Source organism: Uloborus diversus, chromosome 9 (genome assembly GCF_026930045.1).
Source record: "Uloborus diversus isolate 005 chromosome 9, Udiv.v.3.1, whole genome shotgun sequence".
NCBI lineage: Eukaryota > Metazoa > Arthropoda > Arachnida > Araneae > Uloboridae > Uloborus > Uloborus diversus.
In genome coordinates this window covers 126,186,437-126,208,540 of record NC_072739.1, presented here as the reverse complement: position 1 = coordinate 126,208,540, position 22,104 = coordinate 126,186,437, and the positions used below count along the sequence as shown (strand labels likewise).

Here is a 22,104-nt window from a genome sequence, read left to right as displayed (position 1 = left end):
CGTCTTGTGTGACTATACTGACCTTACAGTTTTATATCCATAAGTAATCGTCAGCAGAACCGGATTATCTTTTGAAGTTAGGGAAATTTTAGTCTAATTTTGAAGTCCCATACTTTTGTTTGGGATTTTTTTCTGAATTCTTCCCACATTGAAAGTAAACTCACTGATGCTACAAATATTATTCTCAAAAGTGGCCCAGCACAATGCTCAGATTCAAGTTTCTCTCTTCTCCCACTAACATAGAAATATTTTTTAACATTATTGTGTGGTTGCATTGCAATTCTACAGTTAGGGGAGACTGGGGATACTTGATCCCTGGAGATACATGATCTCACAGCCAAAAATGCACCAAAATCATTTAGTAGAGATTTGAAACCTGACAATTATGTTAAAGTTATATTTGTACATAAAACTGGCATCACTTAGTAGAGCCATTTTGTTTTATTTTTAGAAATGATTGTCTGAAAGTATCAAGGAAAACTTTTTTCAAGAAAAGCTTTCTGAAGTTTACATTATTCGTTATATACAACTTAGAAACAATACCAAAGTGTAATGTTAAAGTATAGGCAGTCTTTAATAATCGAAAAAATATATTTTTCGTAAATTGCCACTGATTGTTAACAATAGAACAACTATGTTTGTAAAAATCGCATATCAGGGATACTTTATTCCTTTGTTTAAAGGGATACATGATCCTCGGGATCAAGTATCCCTATGACAATATAAACGCAATTAAAACGATACAACAATTGTTTACTTAGTTGACATTAACTTTAAACCATAAACCATGCTAACATAATAAAATTTATATCATAGTATGAGTAATAGATTTAAACAATCACTGCAGTTAATATGCTAAGTTATTAAAATATCAGTTCGCACTTGTAACACACATAACACCTCAAACATCTAAACATAAACTAACTCTACTGATGAATTACGTTCTGATCAGCCAAATGAGTTTGAACCAGGGTTGGCAAAAACCCGGGTTTTTTTAAAAAGCCCATGGACCCAGGGTTTTTTGGGTTTTTTTAAATAACCCCCCCCCCAAAAAAAAAACTAAAGCTGGTTTTTTTAAAAAGAAATGTGGGGTTTTTTTTTTGTCTTTTTTTAGGGAAAATGTGAGTACTTGTAGCATATTGTAGCGTACGTATATGGACAAAGCAAAAAAATTGTCTAGAGGTAAAAAAAAAGCTGGAAAATTCAGCGTTTTCTAAAGAAATGTATAAAAGACGACGAAACCCAAGAATGAAAGTTTCAGTTTTATAGTTTCCATGATTATCAACAGTTAGGCAAAGTTACTTCTCGAGTGATAAAACTATTGTTCGTTTGAACGTTTTTAATTACTTTTTTTTTAAATTTTTTCTTTATTATATTTCATTTTGTTATGCAAAACTACTGTAGAACCTCAAGTAGTTTAAATCCCTTTCCACTGAATTACAGCTTAGTCAAGACATTTCTTTGAATTTTATGTTGCCTGTTTTTCTATTTCTGCACAGAGTAAGAAATATTAAACTTTTGCATCAAATAATAAAAATACTGTACATCCTATTCTGTTTTATGTCCGACCGTTTGTAACACCTGTTAATTTCTAAAAAAATATACCTTATTTATTCGAGATTTGTGATGTGTTGGTTTGCAGAAAATAATTCAAATAAAAGCCTTTCAGCTAAATTAGTTTCCTCTGTACAATCTACAAATATTGAGAAAATCAGACGTGACAGGACTTAGTCAAGATAATTTGAGTTAAATATTGACCAGTTAAAGAAAAAAGTTAAAAATATTTATTTAAAATCTTTGAAGTATTTTTTTAATGCCGTCAAGAGTTAAGAAATACTATTAAAGTTAAAAACTCCTTTTTTATGTACATTGTCTGTGGTGAAGAACAAATAAAAAAGAAGTTTAAAATTGTGTAAGTATTTAAATTAATTAATTTTTTTTTAAACTTCTCAGAAAATTTAAAAAAACCCCAAAAGTGGGCTAAATAATGGGTTTTTTTAAATGGGTTTTTTTCAAAAAAACACCCATTGAGTCCAACTCAATTGGGTTCAGTCCGGCCAACCCTGGTTTGAACAAGTTGAAATAGATGTCAAATCCCTGTTTGTATGAAAAAAATTATTTTGCTATAATTGGTTCTACAACAAAAAGATAAGTTGCCCTTTATGTCGACGCTTTAGCGGATAGAATGCAAAGTTGGATTTCCAGAGTTTGAATTCAATCTATTTTTCCTAAAAAATTCATAAAAGTGTAGTAAATGAGAATGAATGTGTTAAGCTGCACATATCTAGTTGGGTTGTGCGGAACTTTAAGAACTACAACAAACAAATTGTTTGCGTTTGACTTTTCAGGTTTTTAACACGTATGCTAGGTTTTCTTTTCTTTTTTATAAGTATACTATACTTACATTTTTCTTCCCGCTTTTTAAAAATTAATTCAATTGATATAACTCTTAATTTTGTTATTGCAAGACAAGAAGCAAAAAAGTAGTTTTTTGCGCTTGTCATGCAATTTTTTGTTTATTTGTAGAAATTTTAGCTTCATTACGCTACTTTTGAAAAATTGAGTTTTATTTATGAAATAACTTGTTCACAACTGTATTGGAAGATAAGTAACTAATCAAAAGCACTATAAGTTCATTAAAGTTAAGGTGATTTTTTTTTTACAAATGTCCTAGTGGAATTTAAAACAATGTTATTTTGTGTTCATATTTTTATAATCTAATAAAGAAATTTACAAAAAGTGTTTTTTTTTTTTTAAATTATTATGAAGAAAACTGAAAACCATAAGTAAATTGCTGATCTAATGAAAAGTCTATGTATTTTCTCAGTGGGATCAAGTATCCCCCATGAAAGAATCATGTATTCCTTGATGTGAGGATACATGATGTGACCCCTTTACGAAATTATTGAAAAAAATTATTTTATTAAAACTATCTGTTTAATTTCAACTAAAAATAATACTGTCAGATAGAGGAAAAAAATACCTTTGTTCACGTATTTATTTATTTATTTTTTTTAATTAATTTGATAATTAACTGATAATTTTCAGCAGAGAAAAAAAAATGAATACTAAAGTGGGGATCAAGTATCCCCAGTTTCCCCTAGTTATTGAAAAATATGGCTATACCAAAGCAAAATTGCAAAATTTTTCAAGTTTTATTGACAGAAAGTTACTAAAGCAGTTTTTTTGTTTGAAACGCAAAGTCGGAGCAGTCGCCTATTTTTGTGAAACAAATTGGCAAGATGATTGTTTTGACCTCAGACCGATTTTGATACAGACAACGCCTTGAAGAGAGAAAAAAAAAGTGGAGATTTTGCTTAGTAAATTAGGTTTACGGAGCTCTCCCTACACCGTAATTTTACGGTGAAAATAAATTACGTATTTCTATTTTTATTGTATTTGCAAAAAACACATGCCTAAAATTACTACAATTTTTTTTGGAATGAAAATTAAACACACACCCACCCACACGCGTGCGCACAAACGCACCAGATTTATTTTGTAGTTTTAATTTTTCACTTCTGTCAGCAGTCCCATGACTGCCTAATTGTTTTTTTTTCTTATTTTTACTACTCCGTATTTGGATACTTGGCATAAGGAGGGTGGGAGAGCCTTTCACAGCGTTTTTATCGAGCAAATAAATTGTAGAGATGTAGTCATAGGCGGAGAAGGAGAATGGAAGTCCCCGAACCTATTAACATTCTATTTAAGACACGAAAGCTATTCTAAAAAGGCGTTTTTAGATCTTCAATTTCCCTTTAACATCATCGAAAGCTTTGTATAAATTTGCGTTCTTAGAACTTCAGTTGCGCATCAGGAACTATTACTGGAGAATTATCGAAGAATTTCCAAAAATTTTCCGGAGAAAAGTCTCTGAACGCCATTCCATCCCTTACATTATCTGAGACGGTCTACAATCGCGTCTAAACGACTTCAATTTAGAAAAATTTTCAGGAGAAGGCTTTCAAAACTTTTTTTTTTGGACATCATCAAAGATCGTCTAAAATTGCATTTCTGAATGTACAATTTCGAAAAAAATTTAAGTAAGCTTTCGAAACCCCATTCCCTAAACTTAACACCATTAAAAATATCCTATAATGATGTTTTTAATTTCGTTTATTCCAAAACATTGCCAATTGCTGAATCTCTCAAGGGAGGCGGCAATCCGTACTTTTCTCCGCAATCATCATTCCCTTGTATTCGTACTTGGGTCAACAGTGTAAAAATTACAGAAACTTGAAGTCAAGAATAGAGAAGAAAAAGAAAATACGTCAATACGAATTAGAATGACAAACAAGCTGTAATGAAAACGTTTTGCGTGAGTTGCATATGAATGTAGTCCACGACCAAATTGAGATGAAATTGACCAGAACAAAGTTAAGATACTTTTGAGTTTTACATGAATCGTCGGATCTTTATCAATTATCTTATTCAATTCTGAAAGATGATAGTATTATATTTTTTAGCACACAAATCATTTTCTGTACTTTTTTAAAAACAAAACAAAATTCATCGTTCTCTCAATCCATTTCAAGTCCTTAATTGAGGAACTTTTTTTTTGTTTCATAATTGATTTCAATCAAGTTGGAAAATCTCAGAAAAATATCCCAATAATTAATTTAAATCAGTTTTAATGAAACTCATTGCTTAAAAATTTTATTAGAAAAAGAAATGTTAGTTTAATAGAATAATGCCAACTTTTTTTTTCTTTTCGGTAAAATAAAGAGTGAGAAACACATTTCATAACCTCGTCAGAAGAGTGGAACACAAGACTTTCTAGGTTTTTCATTTTATTTTTTATTTTATTTTATTTTATTTATTTATTTATTTTTTTGACGTCAAATTTACTAAAATATTTGAAGTGGCTCAAAAGCAAACGGAATGACTCAAAGTTATCATAAACAACAGCAGCTTTTTCATACTTTTTCAAAACTAATAAGGAATTCAACAGAAAAGTTGCTACTATTAAGATATTTGGTTAAATATGTACTTAAATATTTAATATCAAAATCAAAAGCAATCTATATGAATAAAACAAAGAATATATTTATGTGTATGTATGTTCCTTATACAAATCCGCAGTTTTCGTCGGATCTGGACCAAATTTGGCTGGGAGGTACTTCGCAACTCCAACGAACTACAGGGGGCACTGAAGTCACTGTCTAATGGCGGACTTAAAAACCAAAACAAACGCACATGGTAACGAAGAAAATGCTAAAAGTGTTGTGATTTTTGTTCGTACGTATGATTTTTTCGCTTTATTCTTTTTAAATTAATTTTCAAAGTCTTGTGGATATTCTGGACCACGTAGAAAGAAATTAGAATTCAAGAAGCATTACTAAACGTCAAAGATTAATGCAAACTACGTAGTTCGTAAAGTCAGAACAAACAACGTAAGTAGAAGCACAAATTTGTAAATTACAGCAAATTTGTGCTTCTACTTACGTTGTTTGTTCTGACTTTACTATTCAGCACAAAGGTATTTATTTATCTTATTACGTAGTTCGTAGTTCTAAGCAGCTATTTCCACGATGTTGAATTCGATATTTATCAATTCTTGATAAAACTAAATAATAATTGTGGCCTGACAAGAATAACAATTAATGCTAGAAAATTCAATATGACATTACAAATTGTTATCGAAAGAAGATGATACTTTTTTGCCTTGCTTGACAAGCGCTTATTGTTTTCCATTTGTAGCCGAGTTATTTCTCTCGAATTCCCGAATCGGTTAATTTAAAAATTTTCTGTTTCGATTTTTCTAATTTCTGAGTTACGATTCAATTGTGTCATGTTATGCAAATCATAACAAAATTCTCACGGATATATGGTGGTAGTTTTCTTTTCAGTTGATTGACCATTATTTCTTTTCACTTATCGAATTCTGTAATCTTACTACCATTTTATTCCACTCATGATAAAAATTAAAAATGGTTTAACTAAAAACGCGAAATCTCGCCAAGGCTACTTCCTATTTCTTCCCCTATACCTATTATATATTTCTTCCCCTACTTCCTATTCCCCCTTCCGGCACTATACTAAGACTATAACCCTAAACAAATTTGGCGAAACCTTTCAGCTGAGAATAAAAGGAATAAAGTAAATTCTTTCTCGGTTATTCATTTTGTTCTACGATAATATATTCAAGAAAATATTTTGCATACTGTCCATTCCAACTAAATGCTGCTGTAAAATATGATTAGTTAAATTAATTTAAGATTTAAAAAAAACCCCATATTCTTACAAATTCATACAAAACAATAAAATTTTGTACCTTGTATAACGTTATCCAAGTTTGTTAATCCAGAATTTTCGCTTTCACCAATTATTAAGGAAATAATGAAAACTAACATTATTTTGAGAAGCTCGAGAATACTACTAAGGGACGAATTAATTTCTGTAGCTGAAAGCAAACTAAGACACACCGATTGCGTTAATAAATACTCAGAACAAACTGCCTGTGTTTATGTCAACAGACACACTGGAACGCAACGTGGCAATGTTTTAGTTTCATTTGCAGTTTTGTAAATCACCGCAAGGTAGCGTATTCGAGCGCTGGAGTTCCGACTTGGCCAGACGAGAAAGAACGTAGCTGGGTTTTCAAAACCCAAAAAAGTACCGAACCGTTCGAATTTTAATTTCAGGGCCCGAAAATGGCATTAAATGGATCTTTCTACCCGAAATAGTTATCCGATCAGTATAAATTTTGCGTCATTCGGAAGCCCGCAAAAAATACCTCTGAAGTTTATTTCGTTCAATCCAATTTTTTTAAAAAAATCAATATTGTAAATTCATCAGCAGAAAAGTTTGAAGCATTTTTAAGCCTAATGGAACAACAGTATTTTTATATCGGGAAATTATCGTTTGCGCGATCTCACTTTAAATTAGCGTGAATAAAACCATTCAGAAGGTTGCCATCACTTTTTTTTTCTCGACTGTGACTATTTTTTCCTTTTTTGAGGTAAAAATTTCCCCTTTTGATTATTATTTGGCGATTTATCTTCTTTCTTTTTTTTTTCTTTTTTTCTTTCTTTCTTTCTTTTTTTTTTTGAGCAATCACGATTGCTTATTGTTCTCACTTGACTGTTTTGATGTGCTATGATTTTATTTTCCGTCAGCACCCTCTGCAGCACCACCGTCGACCGGCCGGCCGCCTCACGAATGCTGCTCCTCTAGCGAAAACCGTCTCCAGGTAGCGTCACTTACTTGCCTACACTTACACCTAAACACACACATACACCTACACACACATACACCTACACACACATACACCTACACACATACATCTACACACACACATACATCTACACACACATACACCTACACACACAAAGACATACACACACGCATACATACTGACACACAAACACATACACACAACTACATATACACACAACTACCCACACATGCACATACCCCCCACACATACACATACCCCCCCCCACACATAAACACACATACACACAACTACCCAAACACACACATACACAAATCGTCTACACACAAACAAACATACTCCTCCACACACGCCTACATACACACACCCACTCGTGATTGCGAAAAACATAATTTGAATTCAAAGTTTCAGAATTCAAATTAATTTTAAAAATTCGAAAGTTTTTTTTTTTTCTTTTTGAGCAATCACATTGCTTACTGTTCTCATTTGACTGTTTTTTTTTTTTTTTTTTTTTTTTTTTTTTTTTTTTTGCGTCCTATGATTTTATTTTCCCCCCACCTCCCTCTGCAGCACCACCGTCGAGCGGCCTCACGATGCTGATCCTCTAGCGAAAACCGCCTCCAGGTTGCGTCCATTATACACACACGCATACATGCACACCTACACACACACACCTACACACACACACCTACATACCTACACACTCATACACACACGCACACATACCCATACACTCATGCCTGCACACAGACACAAACACTTACGCCTACGTACACACACGCGCACACGTGATTGCGAAAAACATAATTTGAATTCAAGATGTCAAAATTCAAATTTATTATTATTATTATTATTATTATTATTATTATTATTATTTTGTACTGCCAGTTGAAGATAATCAAGAATTTTACTTGTATTTATAGAGGATTGCGTTTAATTTATTCGGGAATTTTAGATTTGCCGTTTTTTTTCTGTAAGAATGATTATTTTGACGGGAAATTTTACAGCAACTTTTTTTTTTAACTAATTGAAGCCTGATTGTTAAACATGCGTCACTTGACGTAACTTTTAATTTCGAGGTTCACTGTGCAAAGCCGGGCAATGCAGCTAGGATTTCTAATATTTATTAAACGTAAAATGACTGAAATTATTGTTTCATTGAGACATAAGTAATATTGTTAGTTGGCCATGAAAAAAAAACTAATTTTATATTAATTTTCGATTTCATTGGATCTCTTATACAATTAAATTAACCTCTCTGTAATGGGTAAAAGTTGCGACAAGCATCTACGTTCTTCAGCTAACAGTTACTAGCGTTTGATGCTCTTCGCAATTTGCTTCTTTCTTATTGCACCGCATGTCTTTGTTCTGCATATCTGACTTATTGTGTAACTTCTTTTTGTCTTTTTTCCTCTTTTTCCGGTAGATTTCATGCCCCTTCTCATATTTTTCGTAGTTCCATGTGGGTTCGAGAGCGTCCTTGCCGTACTTTTTCAGGTAAGCAGCCGGACAGTCCAGGCACATCCAGCGAAAATCCTCCATCGTTGTAGTGAGGTCTTCCATAGCCCCCTTTCCTGGTTTCAAGTTGTCCGGTTGTTTCTCAAAAGCACGCGTTTCGGAGAGTTGTTTGGGAGTAAAATCACCAGCAGTTATAGATAAACCGGCAAATTTGCCCTGGAAATGAAAATACCATAGTACAAGTGAAAAGTATACACAAGATGACAAAAACTTTCTGCTCGATTGTATATTGCCTATTTCTTTTCTCAAATTTTTAATTCATAATTTATTGGCTGCTTTGAATTAACATGAATACAAAGCTATTAAGATTAACTGCAATTTTTGAGTATTGTTTCTGAAAAAAAAAACATATACTTATTTTTTTTCATACTTTTTAGTGTGAACCAAAAGCTTTTAAAAATAGCCTTTAGATTTAAAAAATATTTTTCATTTTTTATTTTATGCTTTGTCAACACTTAAAAACGCGTTTGTTTTAGGGCACTTTCTACAAGTATCCTTGCCACTACTCGTTTTAAACCCGCCGATTACGCGTACTTAAAAATGACAAAACATGCACATAAAAACGCCTACGTATAAACAAATTATTGCTTGTTGGATTTATTTATTTTGGCGTAGAGTGAATGATATTTTTATTGCACATTTACTTTTAATAAACTTTTTAAAAAATCCATCACATTTCAGTGTTTTCCTGTTTTTGTACCCTGTCTGAACTTCATCGTATGTTTTGCCGTGCAGTTAACATAACAACAGCTAAGTTACTGGATCTAGTTCAGCCTTTTTATGCCAAAAGCAGATTTCTTTTTCTACTAAACGCGCTACAAAGCAATTCGCAACTCCAGCGCTCGAATACGCTACCTTGCGATGATTAACAATACTAAAGAAAAAGGTAAAACAGTCCGTTCCGCGGGTTTTCTTTTGGGGAAAAATTACAGGTTTCAGACAGTTTATGGTATAATGTAATTTCAGAGGAATAGAAAAAAATTTTTCCCACAAACACGATGAAAAATTACTGTCATTCATTAAACTCCAAAGCAAGTTTTAAGTTACGGCATCTGTTTGTTTTACCTTTTTCATCCGCCATTAGACAGTGGCTTCAGCGCCCCCTATAGCATATTGCAGTGGCGAATACAATTAAACTTTATTTGTTCCTGAGGTCAGATCTTTTTGAAGCTCCATGTTCTTCCGATTATTTTCCCTGATCAATACTAAAACCAAATAATTTATCGCTCAAGTAACCTTGCCCCAAACAATACCTAATACGCAATTTTCTTTCTTTCTATTTTTCCGTTCCAGGTAATCCACTCATTTGTATTTTACGTGAAATAAAAGAAAATGCAAATGTCCACTTACTTTGCGAAGTCAAAAGAGGCACCAATCAGCAATACGTTCACGCAGCTTCAATTCGTAATTGTGCAATTGGCGAAATTATGGATCATGTCTTAAACCCTCTATTCAATAAGTTACCGCCCATAGAATTATGCTTATATAACCGGTCATTTAATGACACTGATGATTGGAGGCTTAAAACATTTTGTTACTGTATACGCAGCAAGAAATGTTTTGTTCTGTCTTCATCTTCAAAATAAGTACGGAATAAAATGTAAAAAATGATTTTTAAATCCAAAGCCTATTTCTATAAACTTAGTTCGCACTAAAAAGTATGAAAAAAAAATGATTTCATTAATTAAAGCACTAAAAAATTGCAGTGAATCTTAATATTTTTATATATATTTAGGTTAATAAATTAAACAAAATAAAATTTAAATTAAAAAATTGAAAGAAAAAAATATAGGCAGGGAAGTAAAAGCTATTTGTAAAAATCTTTAATCAAGCATTTTTAAAAGCTTTTTAACATTTAAAACTTTTTCTCAGCATAACGTGCCGAGATAGACGCAGAAATAGTATTGATGCTTCCAGGAATCGTCATTTGTAGAAAATGTATTGTACTAGAGCCGCTATATAGATATATAGGGGTCTTATATTAAACTATTCGCAACTCCAGAGCTCGAATACGCTACCTTGCGGTTATTAACAATACTAAAGAAAAGGGTAAAACATTCCGTTCCACGTATTTTCTTTGGGAAAAATTACAAGCTTCAGACAGTTTGTGGTGTATTGTAATTTCAAAGAAAGAGAAAAGGAAGTTTCCCATAAGCACGATGAAAAATTACTGTCATTCATTAAGCTTCAAAGCAAGTTATAAGTTACGGTATCGATTTGTTTTACCTTTTTCATCCGCCATTAGTCAGTGGCTGCAGCGCCCCCTATAGTCTATTGAAGTTTCGAATAGAAAAGTTCGAAGTCTATGAATAGCATATGCACGTGTATTGTATAGTATCACGTGTACTTTAAATTTCATGACTATCTTAGCTTCGTTCGAAATCAAAAATTGTTTTGAAACGAGACGCATTTTTTTAATTACTACCTTTTGCTCACTTCTTTGCTTTCGGTAAATTAGATGTTGTGATGTTGACAATCAATTCAGGTCGATATAGGAAGCATTAACGTATAAAAATGATTAACTTATTTAATTCAGGTTGTTGGGTGATAAAGGGCTTTTATAACTGTTAGTGCATGCAGTTACAAAAGAAAAGAAAAGAAACTACACAATGTAACAATGTAGGCAACATAAACAGTCACACCTTGTGTGACTGTTTATGTTGCCTAATAAATTGTTTAATAAAAAGTATGTACTTATTTATTTATTATTTCTTTTATAAGTGTCTCAAATACTACTTGTTTAAGAATATTTAATTTTTTAATATTGTGTTTTAGTTTGTTTTAGTGGGACAAGGAGTTATGCCACACAATAAATTATCACTCCGTTACCTAAACACAAAATGCCATTTCTCATTGACACGTGACACTAATGACATCAAATTTTATTTTCCATAATAAAAGGAAGCCCCCTTGTTTATAGATGAGGTTGTGAGATTTTTGTCAAAAACCAAGAAGATAGATTTTACTTTAAAAACTTAGTGTGGTTACTCTGACTTCTCACCGCCGTGAACTTGAATTTCAAGGATGTTAATAAAGGTAAAAAAAAAAGAAGTGAACATGTTTTCATATGCTTAACATGTGCAGGTTGTAGCAACGAAGAAAAAAAGAATTTCCATGAAAAATGTATCTGTTACGCCTATATTAATGCAAAGATCTCACCTCCGTGACGGACTTTATTAAAGTCATTATTTCTGAGGTGAAAATAACTGATGGAGGGTAAATACATCAATAATAGGCTTTCTACCAAAATTATAAATTGCCAGTATATCCTCAAATTTATTAAATTCTGTTTTTTAACATACATTTGAAAATACTAATTGAGCCGTACTTTAATTAAGGGAGCTTAATATTACATTCCCACTAATCATTAAAATAGCTGATTGCTTGCACAATTAACAAAATGACTACTTTGATATTAAATTGGCCTCGATTTTTAAATATTAAACGTTTTTTCTTTTTTTTTTATTTCCGTGAACAAGGCTTTTTTTTTATGAGTAAAATAATTGGAACTTAGCTGGGCCCATTGCTTATGGTTACTTCCAGAAAGTAACACTTTCATGTAAGAATTAAAAAAAAAAAAAAAAAAAAACACAGAAAACAAAAAATTTTGAAATTTAAAAATATTTGCGTTTAAAAGTTACGTTTTCTGGAGATTGCATCCCCCCCCCCCTGTATCGTTTCCCGTTGATTTGAGATGAACAAGAGATGTAATTGTGGTGTTCTTGCAGTTGCGCCGACACGAAATGCCGCCCACCCCCCACCCTTTTCAGTTTCAATCACACCTATTGATATATTAAAAAGAATAGGAAACTTGAAATGTCGATATAACTGGGGATAAACCGTAATTGTTAAACCTCTTTTTTTTTTTTTTTTTTTTGTTCATGCTAATGCACTGCTGTTCTACATTTTCTTTTTCTTTATACACATTCCATATAGTTTTTGTCAATGCAATTTCAGATCTCAGACGCTAACAAAAGCATCACCTCTCTCGACATTTAAAAGTGCCCTAACGCTCAGTAGATGAGTACCCAACACTAGTTAAAAAATATCGAGAAAATAAGGGTACTTAGAAGTAATGTGGATTCCACTACAGTACCTCCCCCCCCCCGTTTTTTTTTAAATTAAAACCTTAAAATCAGAATTTTTCACCAAAAAGTTCAGAATTTAGTCGCACAAAAAAGTTATTTAAAAGCAAAAAAAAAAAAAGCGTACATAAAATATCTGGCAGAACCTCCTGTACTTCATGAATATTTTTATGAGTGCGCACAAAGTAAAAGCATTGAAAACGAAAGAAAGAATCACGTACTGTCTTGAAAACTTACTTCTGGTTTTCGATATTTAGTATCAGGCTTACAGGACCGAATGGGATCAGTTATGTCCTTTCGAGGGAAATCTCTCATGTGCGTCGTATATTTCTCCATGGGTCCACTTGCCAATGTCAAATTATTCTTCACTTCTCGGTGCTTGGTAGGTTCTGTGGAATCAGGAGGGGCTTCATAGTCCCTTCTGTAAGTCGTGGTACCCTGCATAGGAGCTGATGGTGCGGTATGAGGGCGATAAGTAGGATGCCATGGTGGTAAAGAGCTAGGAAAGGAAGCAAGTTTTAGTACGAGAGTTTTTTTTTTTTTCTTTTAAGGTCCGATTGGTCCCGAAATAAAAACTGTTGAACTTGGAATACTTTGATTTTTCCATCCAGCAGCTTTACTACACATTATTGTGTTATAAAGTTGCTCTTCGTTCTAATTGAGACATTTAAGGCATTGAGAAGCAAAGGGATATACATTTAGCTCTCTGTTAAACGACGCTCTATTTAAGGACTTTCTCTATTTAAAGACGGTTTTTCACCGTACCAGATGATCCAGTACAGTTTTAAAAGCATTCTATTTAACGACGCTTTCTACTTAAGGACGATTTTTTGTAGTCCCTTTAAAGTCGTTAAACAGAGAACCAACTGGATCTACGGACATTTTCAAGTTTTGAGTAAAACACGTTTAAAGATAAAGTCCTAAGTAGGCTTTCATTGAATTTTTTTTCTAAATCGTGCTGTTTAACAGCACCTACCAGGGCAATTAGTACTAACTCTTGCCCCAAGACATAGGAGAGGTTCACCTTTCTCCTGGTTATCTCCAAACTTTTAATTTTACCACTTACATCCCTTTGCTTCTCACCGTTTCATTTGTCATTGCATGGCATCAACCCTCCCAAACCCTCATCATAGGGGGCAAGCGCTTGGATTAACAGCCAATTCTCGATGCTGCTCTGAGTCACACTTTGGTGCTCCCAACTATACAGGGTAAGGCTCTCAATTTCTTCAAAACGCTGGTGGAAGCAGGCACGCTCCAATGGGAGGTTATGGGAGGCCACTGTGTGTGTGTGACCTATCAGAAATGTTCATATTCGGCAAAAAAAAAATTCTGACAATTGGAAAAATTTCGAGGCTACATCTCGAAGATGGCCTTTTAAAAACTTACTTTAAAAATAATGATGTTTAATGTCTCTTCTCATTAGATATATGTTTGTGTTCATGCTCGTATTTTATCATTCAGTAAAATTCAGAGTGCCATTTGGAAAATTAAAAAATTCCCCATTCCCAAAATTTTAAATTCGGGGCGTCTCTGGGTTCAAGCGACAAAGACCTCTCCCCAAAACTTGCCGGAAGTGCATTTTTTTAAAGCTCTTACTGGAAAGTTTATGGATTGGAGAAAGTTTATCTTATAAACACTCACCAAAAACAAGAAAAAAAAAGTGACGCTTAAAATGCAAAATGGCAACAAAAAATGCAGACATTTTTTTTGTGTGTATGTGTGTGTGTGTGCTTCAAAGCATCTCTTTTTAAATGCAAAACGGTATGATTACTTCCATAAGATCACATCTTTTAGCATTGAAAAAGAAATTTCATTGTAATCTCAAAACTCATGTCTGTAATTTTTATTGCTATCTTCACTTTCAACGATTCTTCCCTTCTTTTTTTTTTTTTTTTTTTAATTCTTTTCTTGCTAATGGTAGGATTTATTTGTAATATCTGACGTAATTTATATTTTTTCATCTTGAACATGTTTTGTAAAATTTAAACAAGCAAGTATATAACTAAAGATCTTAAAAAAAACACACACACACACACACACACACACAATCATCCTGATGCATCGCAACATCGCGATGAAAGGATGGTGATGCATCATGATGTAGAAATTCCTACACCGCACAGACTTAATACAGGGTGTCTCAAAAAAATGAATTCATTGTGTGAGTACATTTTTTTTTTTTGAATGAGGAGAAAAACATTATTTATAAACATAGAACATAGAATGCCTGCCAAACAACCTCACTTTTTCATGTTCTAAACCTAAGGTAAATGTTTTTTACTAGGCACTAGCCTGTGCAACAGTCTACGGTATTAGAATTTACGAATTTTTCGAACTGCGTCATAAAAAGTGAAGAATTTCTCACGACACCAAGAGTTTAGGATTTACGGTGTGTATCGGAACCAGTATATTCGTTGTTCTAATTCTTTCCATAGATTATTGAATTGGTTTATTCGAACACGCAGGAAAACTTTCTCTTTATATCTGAAAAGATCGTTGGTATGTATGTAGGCGCGCAACGATTGAAGAAGAGTTCGAGGTAAAACCTACAGAAGTTTTTTGGTTTACAAGCCAAATTCCCAAACTTGGTGGGTTAGCTTATATGCATGTGTGTGTTGGTCTGATGATATAACCTTCCCTCCCTTCAGAAGACGTATGCTGGCTGCGTTGATGTTGCGTAAATGGCAAACCAAGTCTTGGTCAAAATTTTCAGAAGGGATGAGGAAAAAAAGAACTAAACTATTCACAAAATCATCATCTGATTATTTCAGCTCCAATTATTCTATTTCTGAGAATGACAAAGAGTGTCTATTGACCACAACTTCTAAAGGTTTAATTAATTTATTGAATATACCTTGCCTCGCGTTCAATCTTCGAGTTGAACCGAACCATTGCTTCGGTCACTCGTCTAATTCTAGCTACCAGTTTGTTTGGCCCTCTTGGCTTTCATAAGAGGTTCTCCATCTCCAGCTCAGTCACTTTCCTATGCCGGGCTGATGAGTGCTAATAAGCACGAAACTGCAGTCCTCGGCTGGAAATGACTGAGCTGGCGGTGTATTTCACGTATTTCTGCTTTAGCCCTGGCTAATGGGCGGTAATTTACGGAATAGTTTGATAATATGTTTGGTAATGTTTAAAATGCAGGGAAAGGATTTATTGTGACAAGGCTGAACTGAATCCGGTAACCTAAATGTTTTACTGGTAAGACTGTCATTTCAGGGGAATGAAGAAACGAAAAAGCGGTCAACTATGAACGTTATCTACTGGAGCTTAGGGTTAATCCACTGGAGTTCGGGTTACGATTTCAACTATCAAAATATCACCAAACAGGCAATGGCTTCGTTCAAATGTAAAAGCAATTTTCACCCGTCATACCTTGACGGGCGATTTTCTAATTATAAATAAATAGAAAATCCTCCTTACTGTGGAATAACTTCATGCGGTGGGAAATCATGTTTGTAGTGAGATATTCCTTCGAAGTCGCCTCTAAAGCCTTGAGTTCCATGCTTGGGGAGCGTCGCTTCTACTCGCTTCGTCGGGGGTGGACACTTGTAATCATGGGAATGAGTAGTCTCTCCTTTGAAAGTTCCATCTCCTCCGGGGCTCCAGCTCTTACTCTTCTTTTTGATCGGTTTGACAGGTGGTTGGTAGACATATGGTGTGTAATCTCTTCTATGGCTCGTTGTGCAGTCCATGTCACCTTCCATCTTTAGCTGACCTTTCAGGGGACTAGCAGGCTCCCTTTTACTCTGAGGTGGTGCCTGATACTGAAGCTTGGTCTCTGTTACGCCTGCAGTGAGAGCAGAGAAGACACTTTTATTGCAATAGCACAAAAGAGGTTTCTAACCTCATAGGTTTCTAGCCTCATAGCAATTGTCTTTCCATTTTCCAAAATCAGCCATTTACCAGTTAAGAGAAATCGCATGCCAAGATTTTGATTCAATCAGCAGAAAGTAAATATTGAATCCATATAGGGTCAGACAGGGCAATTATGGGTCAAAATACCATAACATCTTAATATTTTCTTAAGTATAAAAGATAAAATGATTTAATTTGGCATGGAGTAAGCTTACACAATTTAGAAATTATTCAAATAATCCCTTTACCAAAAATTACATTATTATTTATTTTATTTAAATTAAATGAGTGACCAGGAATTACCCCGGATCGGGGCAATTGCGGGTCACACATGGGGCAAATATGGGTCCCCCCTTTTTTTTAAGTAATTCATGTCAAAAGTAATTAACTATTCTTAATTACCATTTCTTAGCGCACTAAGAGACTTTTTAGTGACAAAAAGTTTTATGTTTAAGAAATAATTGATGTTATTAAATAATTTGATGAATTGATGTTATTAAATAATTGAAATAATTTGATGTTACTCTCACTAGTCGCCTACAATTGGCTATTGCTCTTTGCTGTAAGCCCACAATTCGATAAAAAAAAAATTATGTAATAGTTGTATGCTACCTTCATCATTCATCTTTCTATCAACTGCAAGGATTTCCTTTCAATTTCAATTAACTAGATTGAAAAAAATGCACTTATTTCAAATTACTTCTAGAAATGTCTCGCTTGAACAAACTAAAATTTCCGACACATTGTTTCAAAAAATTCCTTTCTGCTTTTTCTTTGTCCAAAATTTAAGTTACTTTCCCATTGTAGAATATATTGCTTATCATCATACACAACAAAGTATATCTGATTTTCAAGTACAGAATGAATTTCGGGTATAGCACCATCTTTTAACATTTTTAAAACAGGATTGTTTTTGTGATTGTGTTATTGCAAATTCTTCCCTTCTTTTGTCGTTGTCATAAACAATTTAAAATAAGCTCATTTTGCATTTAAACGCTGTCTATATCAGCTAGTTGAGGTACATAAGCAGGGTTTTTCTCATTGACTACATTTGTGAATTCGATTTCTCTTGCAGTTACAAGATAGACAAGCGAGTTTTATTTATTATAACCATAGCATTTGTCTCCTTATTTGGTACTAAAGTGATTTGCATTAATTTGTTACTTATTTTGCTTCTTGATGTGTGCCATAATTGCATGCTGACATAAATTATTTTCAAAGTTGAAATTGATTTGCTAGTCAAAAGGGCATAATACTTAAGCAGCAATTGAAGATGATAAAATATCTAACGTTGCACTTGGAGCATTAAAATTTCTTTTTAAGAGAGAGTTTGGCATGGAAAAGGATAAGTTGAAGTTAATACTAATATTATTCACGTAGAAATAAATAAGAAAGACATCAAAAATATCAGAAAATGTACTGACCCAGAATTACCCCGGTGACCCAGAATTGCCCCGCTAAACTGGGGTATAAATCAGCATACTTTTATGCTAACTTTTTTTAAAAAGAAGAAAAAATGCATGAAGGTATGAAAAGCTTAGACCATTTACTATTAAAAAAACAGCACCAATAAAATTATCCCTTCAACAGTGTTGCACCAACAAGAATCTTGAAAAAAAATCATGATTTTCCGAGGCAATCTTTTTTGAAGATGTTTTTATAGAAGTGTGAAAACTATTTTTTCTCTTACTTCACTGTTGCATTGTTTTTGAATTTGGTATAAGAAAACTGAATGTATAAGGATGATTTAGAATAATTTAGTTTTTTTGGAAAAACATTTTTTAACAGTAAAAAGTTGGTGACCATTATTTACCCCGGAAAGACAGTGACCCATAATTCCCCCATCTGACCCTACAGGGTGTTCCGTTTTAACCTGAAAGACCTTTATTTTCGCCACCGCTAGTCCTAGATGTATACTTCCAATAGCAAAAATGATCAAAATCAGATGTGGAATTAAGATATTGAAAGTTTGAAGCAAAAATAAAAATTAGCCAAAAAATACAAAATTTGACTTTTTATACGGGCCTTAGGTCCCCTAACTAATATTTAGAGAAATTATCTCCATTGAAAACTATTACTGACACAAAAAATTTGACATTTGTGAGACCAAAACTCAAGGAAATATTCCAGTACAAAGTTTTAAGGGACCATATAGAAGATAAGATTGGAACTTATCGCCCTTTCAGAAGAATGACAGGTCGTCAAAAGGTCTTGCAGGTTAAACCGGAACACCCTCTATATAACGTTGGCTGCGTACTGCAGCTACACAAAACCAAAAGTATTGGAACACTTCTAAAAATTCTTTCTTATGAATAACGCCAGCAATAAGAGATGAACTGATCTGTAAGTTTTGTCACATAAAAGGTCTGCTTCAGCTGTCATTTTCCAATAAAAATTTAACCACCCATTCAAAAAGGTGACCAGCAATGAATTTAGTAGCCAAAAATGTTTTTTTTCATGCAATGAATGAAATTTTTAAAAGCCAACCATTAACATCTACGAGGATTTTTGTTTATATAATTGTGCCAAAATGCACAAAACCTCAAGAACCCTGATTAATCAGCTATTGCTCTTTCTCTCTCTCCGCATGTAATGTTTTCAGTCGTCTATTTTTCAGGTAGCGGATCTCGTTCCAGCCGGCAAATACTTTTTCTCATGCCATTTGTAATGAGGACAAGTGTTCAAATTAGTTCTTTTTACAAAGTTTTCTGAAACGTAAAGATATAAGAAAAAGAGCCTAACTGATTTTACTTTACAAACTAAATTGCTAACCTTAAAAACATGCTAACCTTTTGATCGTTCTGACAGGAAACAATTTAAAGTCGAAAGATGAAAATTTGTGCAATTTATGAGTAAATTCCCAAAATTTCAATCGCGATTAAATAATAAACTTCCGCATATTTCTATAAATCAGTACACGAATTACACCACACACACACTGTAAAAAAAAAAAAATCCTAAACGTCACTGATTATTTCTGAGTATCGTTCCAGGATTTCAAGGGTTTAAAAAGTTTCCTGTGAAAAACAACCTTTTTTTACGAAAGAATATCCTGAAGTGGTGAAAAACATTTTTAGTTGCCAGGTACAAATATCTATTAGGCTTCTTTATTAGGTTTTTCTCCTTCAGCTTAGTTATCACCCCTCTGAATCGACTGAGTCCCGAATCAAGGGCGAAATGCAGGTTCGGAGATTGTAGCTTTGTTTGCAATTCCGTCGTAGCTTCCGCAATATTTGTTTCAGGAAATTATCTGATAAATCAGAAACGTGCCAAAATATTTCTGCATACACATAACGCTTCACTAAGGATCCTGAGTTTTTGTAGCAACATGATTGATTTCTATTGGGAAGTTTCTAAAATTTTCAGAAAGATTCTAGATTAATTTCAGGAAGGTTGCTAATTGACAGCGGGAAACTTACCTGGTTTTTGTAGGATATTTTATGGACACAAATTAAGCTCATTAGCTGCCCATTATTTTCCAGAAACATTTCGGATTTTTTTTTACAGTGCAATTCACTTTTTAATTTTGGAACATTTTTGTGCTGTAACATTTTCTCAGAAACTTATATAATTAAATATATTTTGTACCTAATAAAATGAATAAAGAAAAGCAGGAAAAATGTTATTAGCATTTGAATCATTAAGTCAGAAATTCAGTTAAACATAATGACTTTTAAATTTGTGATTTCTTCGTGATCTAAACTTGGAACAGTGCACTTAGAACCTGGATTTGGCAATGGAGGATTAGCCAGAAGCCAATCAATAAAATTAATTGTTTAGTCGTCTGAAAATTTGATAATCAATAACTTAAACTCATATTTCGGATCTTTCAGTCAAAATTTTTGTCTTACCTGAAAACGGTTTTCCAAGTTCTGTGAGGGTGCAACCCTTAGCCGCTGCTGCTTCCCTCTTAGAGCAAGGCTTTGGGACGTAAGCTTTTCCATAAGTTGTTGAACCCTCAATCTTTCCGGAACCAGTGCCTGGCATGACCCCAGCTTTAGCACCAGATGCTATCTTCTTTGGTTGAACCTTTTCACCCCTTTTGGGTTTAAAATCTTTTCCATAAGTGGTAGTATCGGCCATTTTCCCCTTCGGCTTTTGTCGAACCTCGGGTCGAAACATAAGAGCCCGCTTTTGGAAAGGCCATGGAATATAATCTTTGCGGGTGGTGGTTTCGTGGATGGTGGGTTCGGTGCCTTTCCAAGGAGCATCTTGAGGTGGTTTTGCTGGTTTTCTTCGAGGTTGTAATCCGAATGGGCGGAATCGATCCTTATTCTCTGTTGTCTTCTCCAGAGGAATATCATCTTTGGCAAAAGGAGTTCGTCTATGACCTTTGTGCTCGCATCGATGACGTCCACAGATACAGATCTGACAAATGCACTGTCTCATAGTACCTCTTGTTTAGATCACCCGCGAATATCAGTTGGACAAGAAATCTATGCTACGTGAGAATACTAGTTTCGATAAAGCATTTTCCGATATTTTATGTAACATACAAACATTAGTTGCACACAACATTTTCTATTGGTTTATTGAGAAAAGTTTATTAATTTTTTGATTTCATAACGATGAAATTTATTCTCTTCAATAAAAATATCAGGGAAAATACTTCAGAATTTACGACATATTTTGTTTTCAGTAATCTACGTGCATGCTAGTTGCAAAAAAATGAAGGATTGCCATTGATGATAAAGAAATCATTACGGTCTTGACATTTTAAAAGATGCACGTGATAACTTAAACCGATAAAGGCTCGGAAATATTTTGTTAAAAGTTTTGACAAAAACTATTTTGTTTGAACTAGCGATTTTAAGTCTCGGTGGTCGTCATGTGTAGACTCCATTAGTTAGAACAGCAGATATAAGGTTTCTAATTTAGCAAAAGCCCTAGGCTCAAACTCAATTCAAGTCCACAGCTAAAGAGCAAAATATTACAAGAAACCACGACCTTGAAAGCCACTTTTCAAGCGTACAAGACGGTCGTTTTGCTATGTACAAGAGACCCTTAAGATGGGAAATTTGGGAAAAAGTTTGGAATCTTGTGGGGGGGGGGGAGGGAGATGCTCTTTGAAGTTTTTTTTTTTTTTTAAATTTTGTTACACGCAGGGGCGTGCAGAGAAATTTCGGACCCCTCCTCCCAATAGTTTACCCCTACGTCTATGCATATATTTCACCTCTGATCTTAAAAATATCAGGCCCCCTTCAGGCTCAGGTCCGGGCCAACTAGTGCCCTTCTCCCCCCCCCCTGTGCACGCCCCTGGAAATACGTATTTTTATCAAGTTTTTTTTATCTTCGGGTTTGCAAGGGATTTAATAGTTTAGCTTAATTGAATGAGCTTTTTACCGAAACTATTTTCTACGTGTAGAGAAGCACGATTTTAATTTTGTTTTAATCGTAACGTGTATTTTAATCTGATTCATCGTAACAGGCACTTGAAATCTTCGCGGACCAAACTCACCTAATTTA

The 22,104-nt window shown here is 33.7% G+C and overlaps 1 protein-coding gene across 1 annotated transcript; it reads right to left on the bottom strand.

The window, feature by feature from the left end:
- Positions 1-8,473: 8,473 nt before the first annotated feature.
- Positions 8,474-21,027, bottom strand: LOC129230472 (stabilizer of axonemal microtubules 2-like). The gene is made up of 4 exons (XM_054864874.1): positions 20,490-21,027; positions 16,204-16,570; positions 13,018-13,279; positions 8,474-8,851 (listed from the first exon to the last, which is right to left on the bottom strand). The coding sequence occupies exons 1-4, from the start codon at positions 21,025-21,027 to the stop codon at positions 8,474-8,476; spliced, it is 1,545 nt and encodes a 514-aa protein (XP_054720849.1).
- Positions 21,028-22,104: the final 1,077 nt, after the last annotated feature.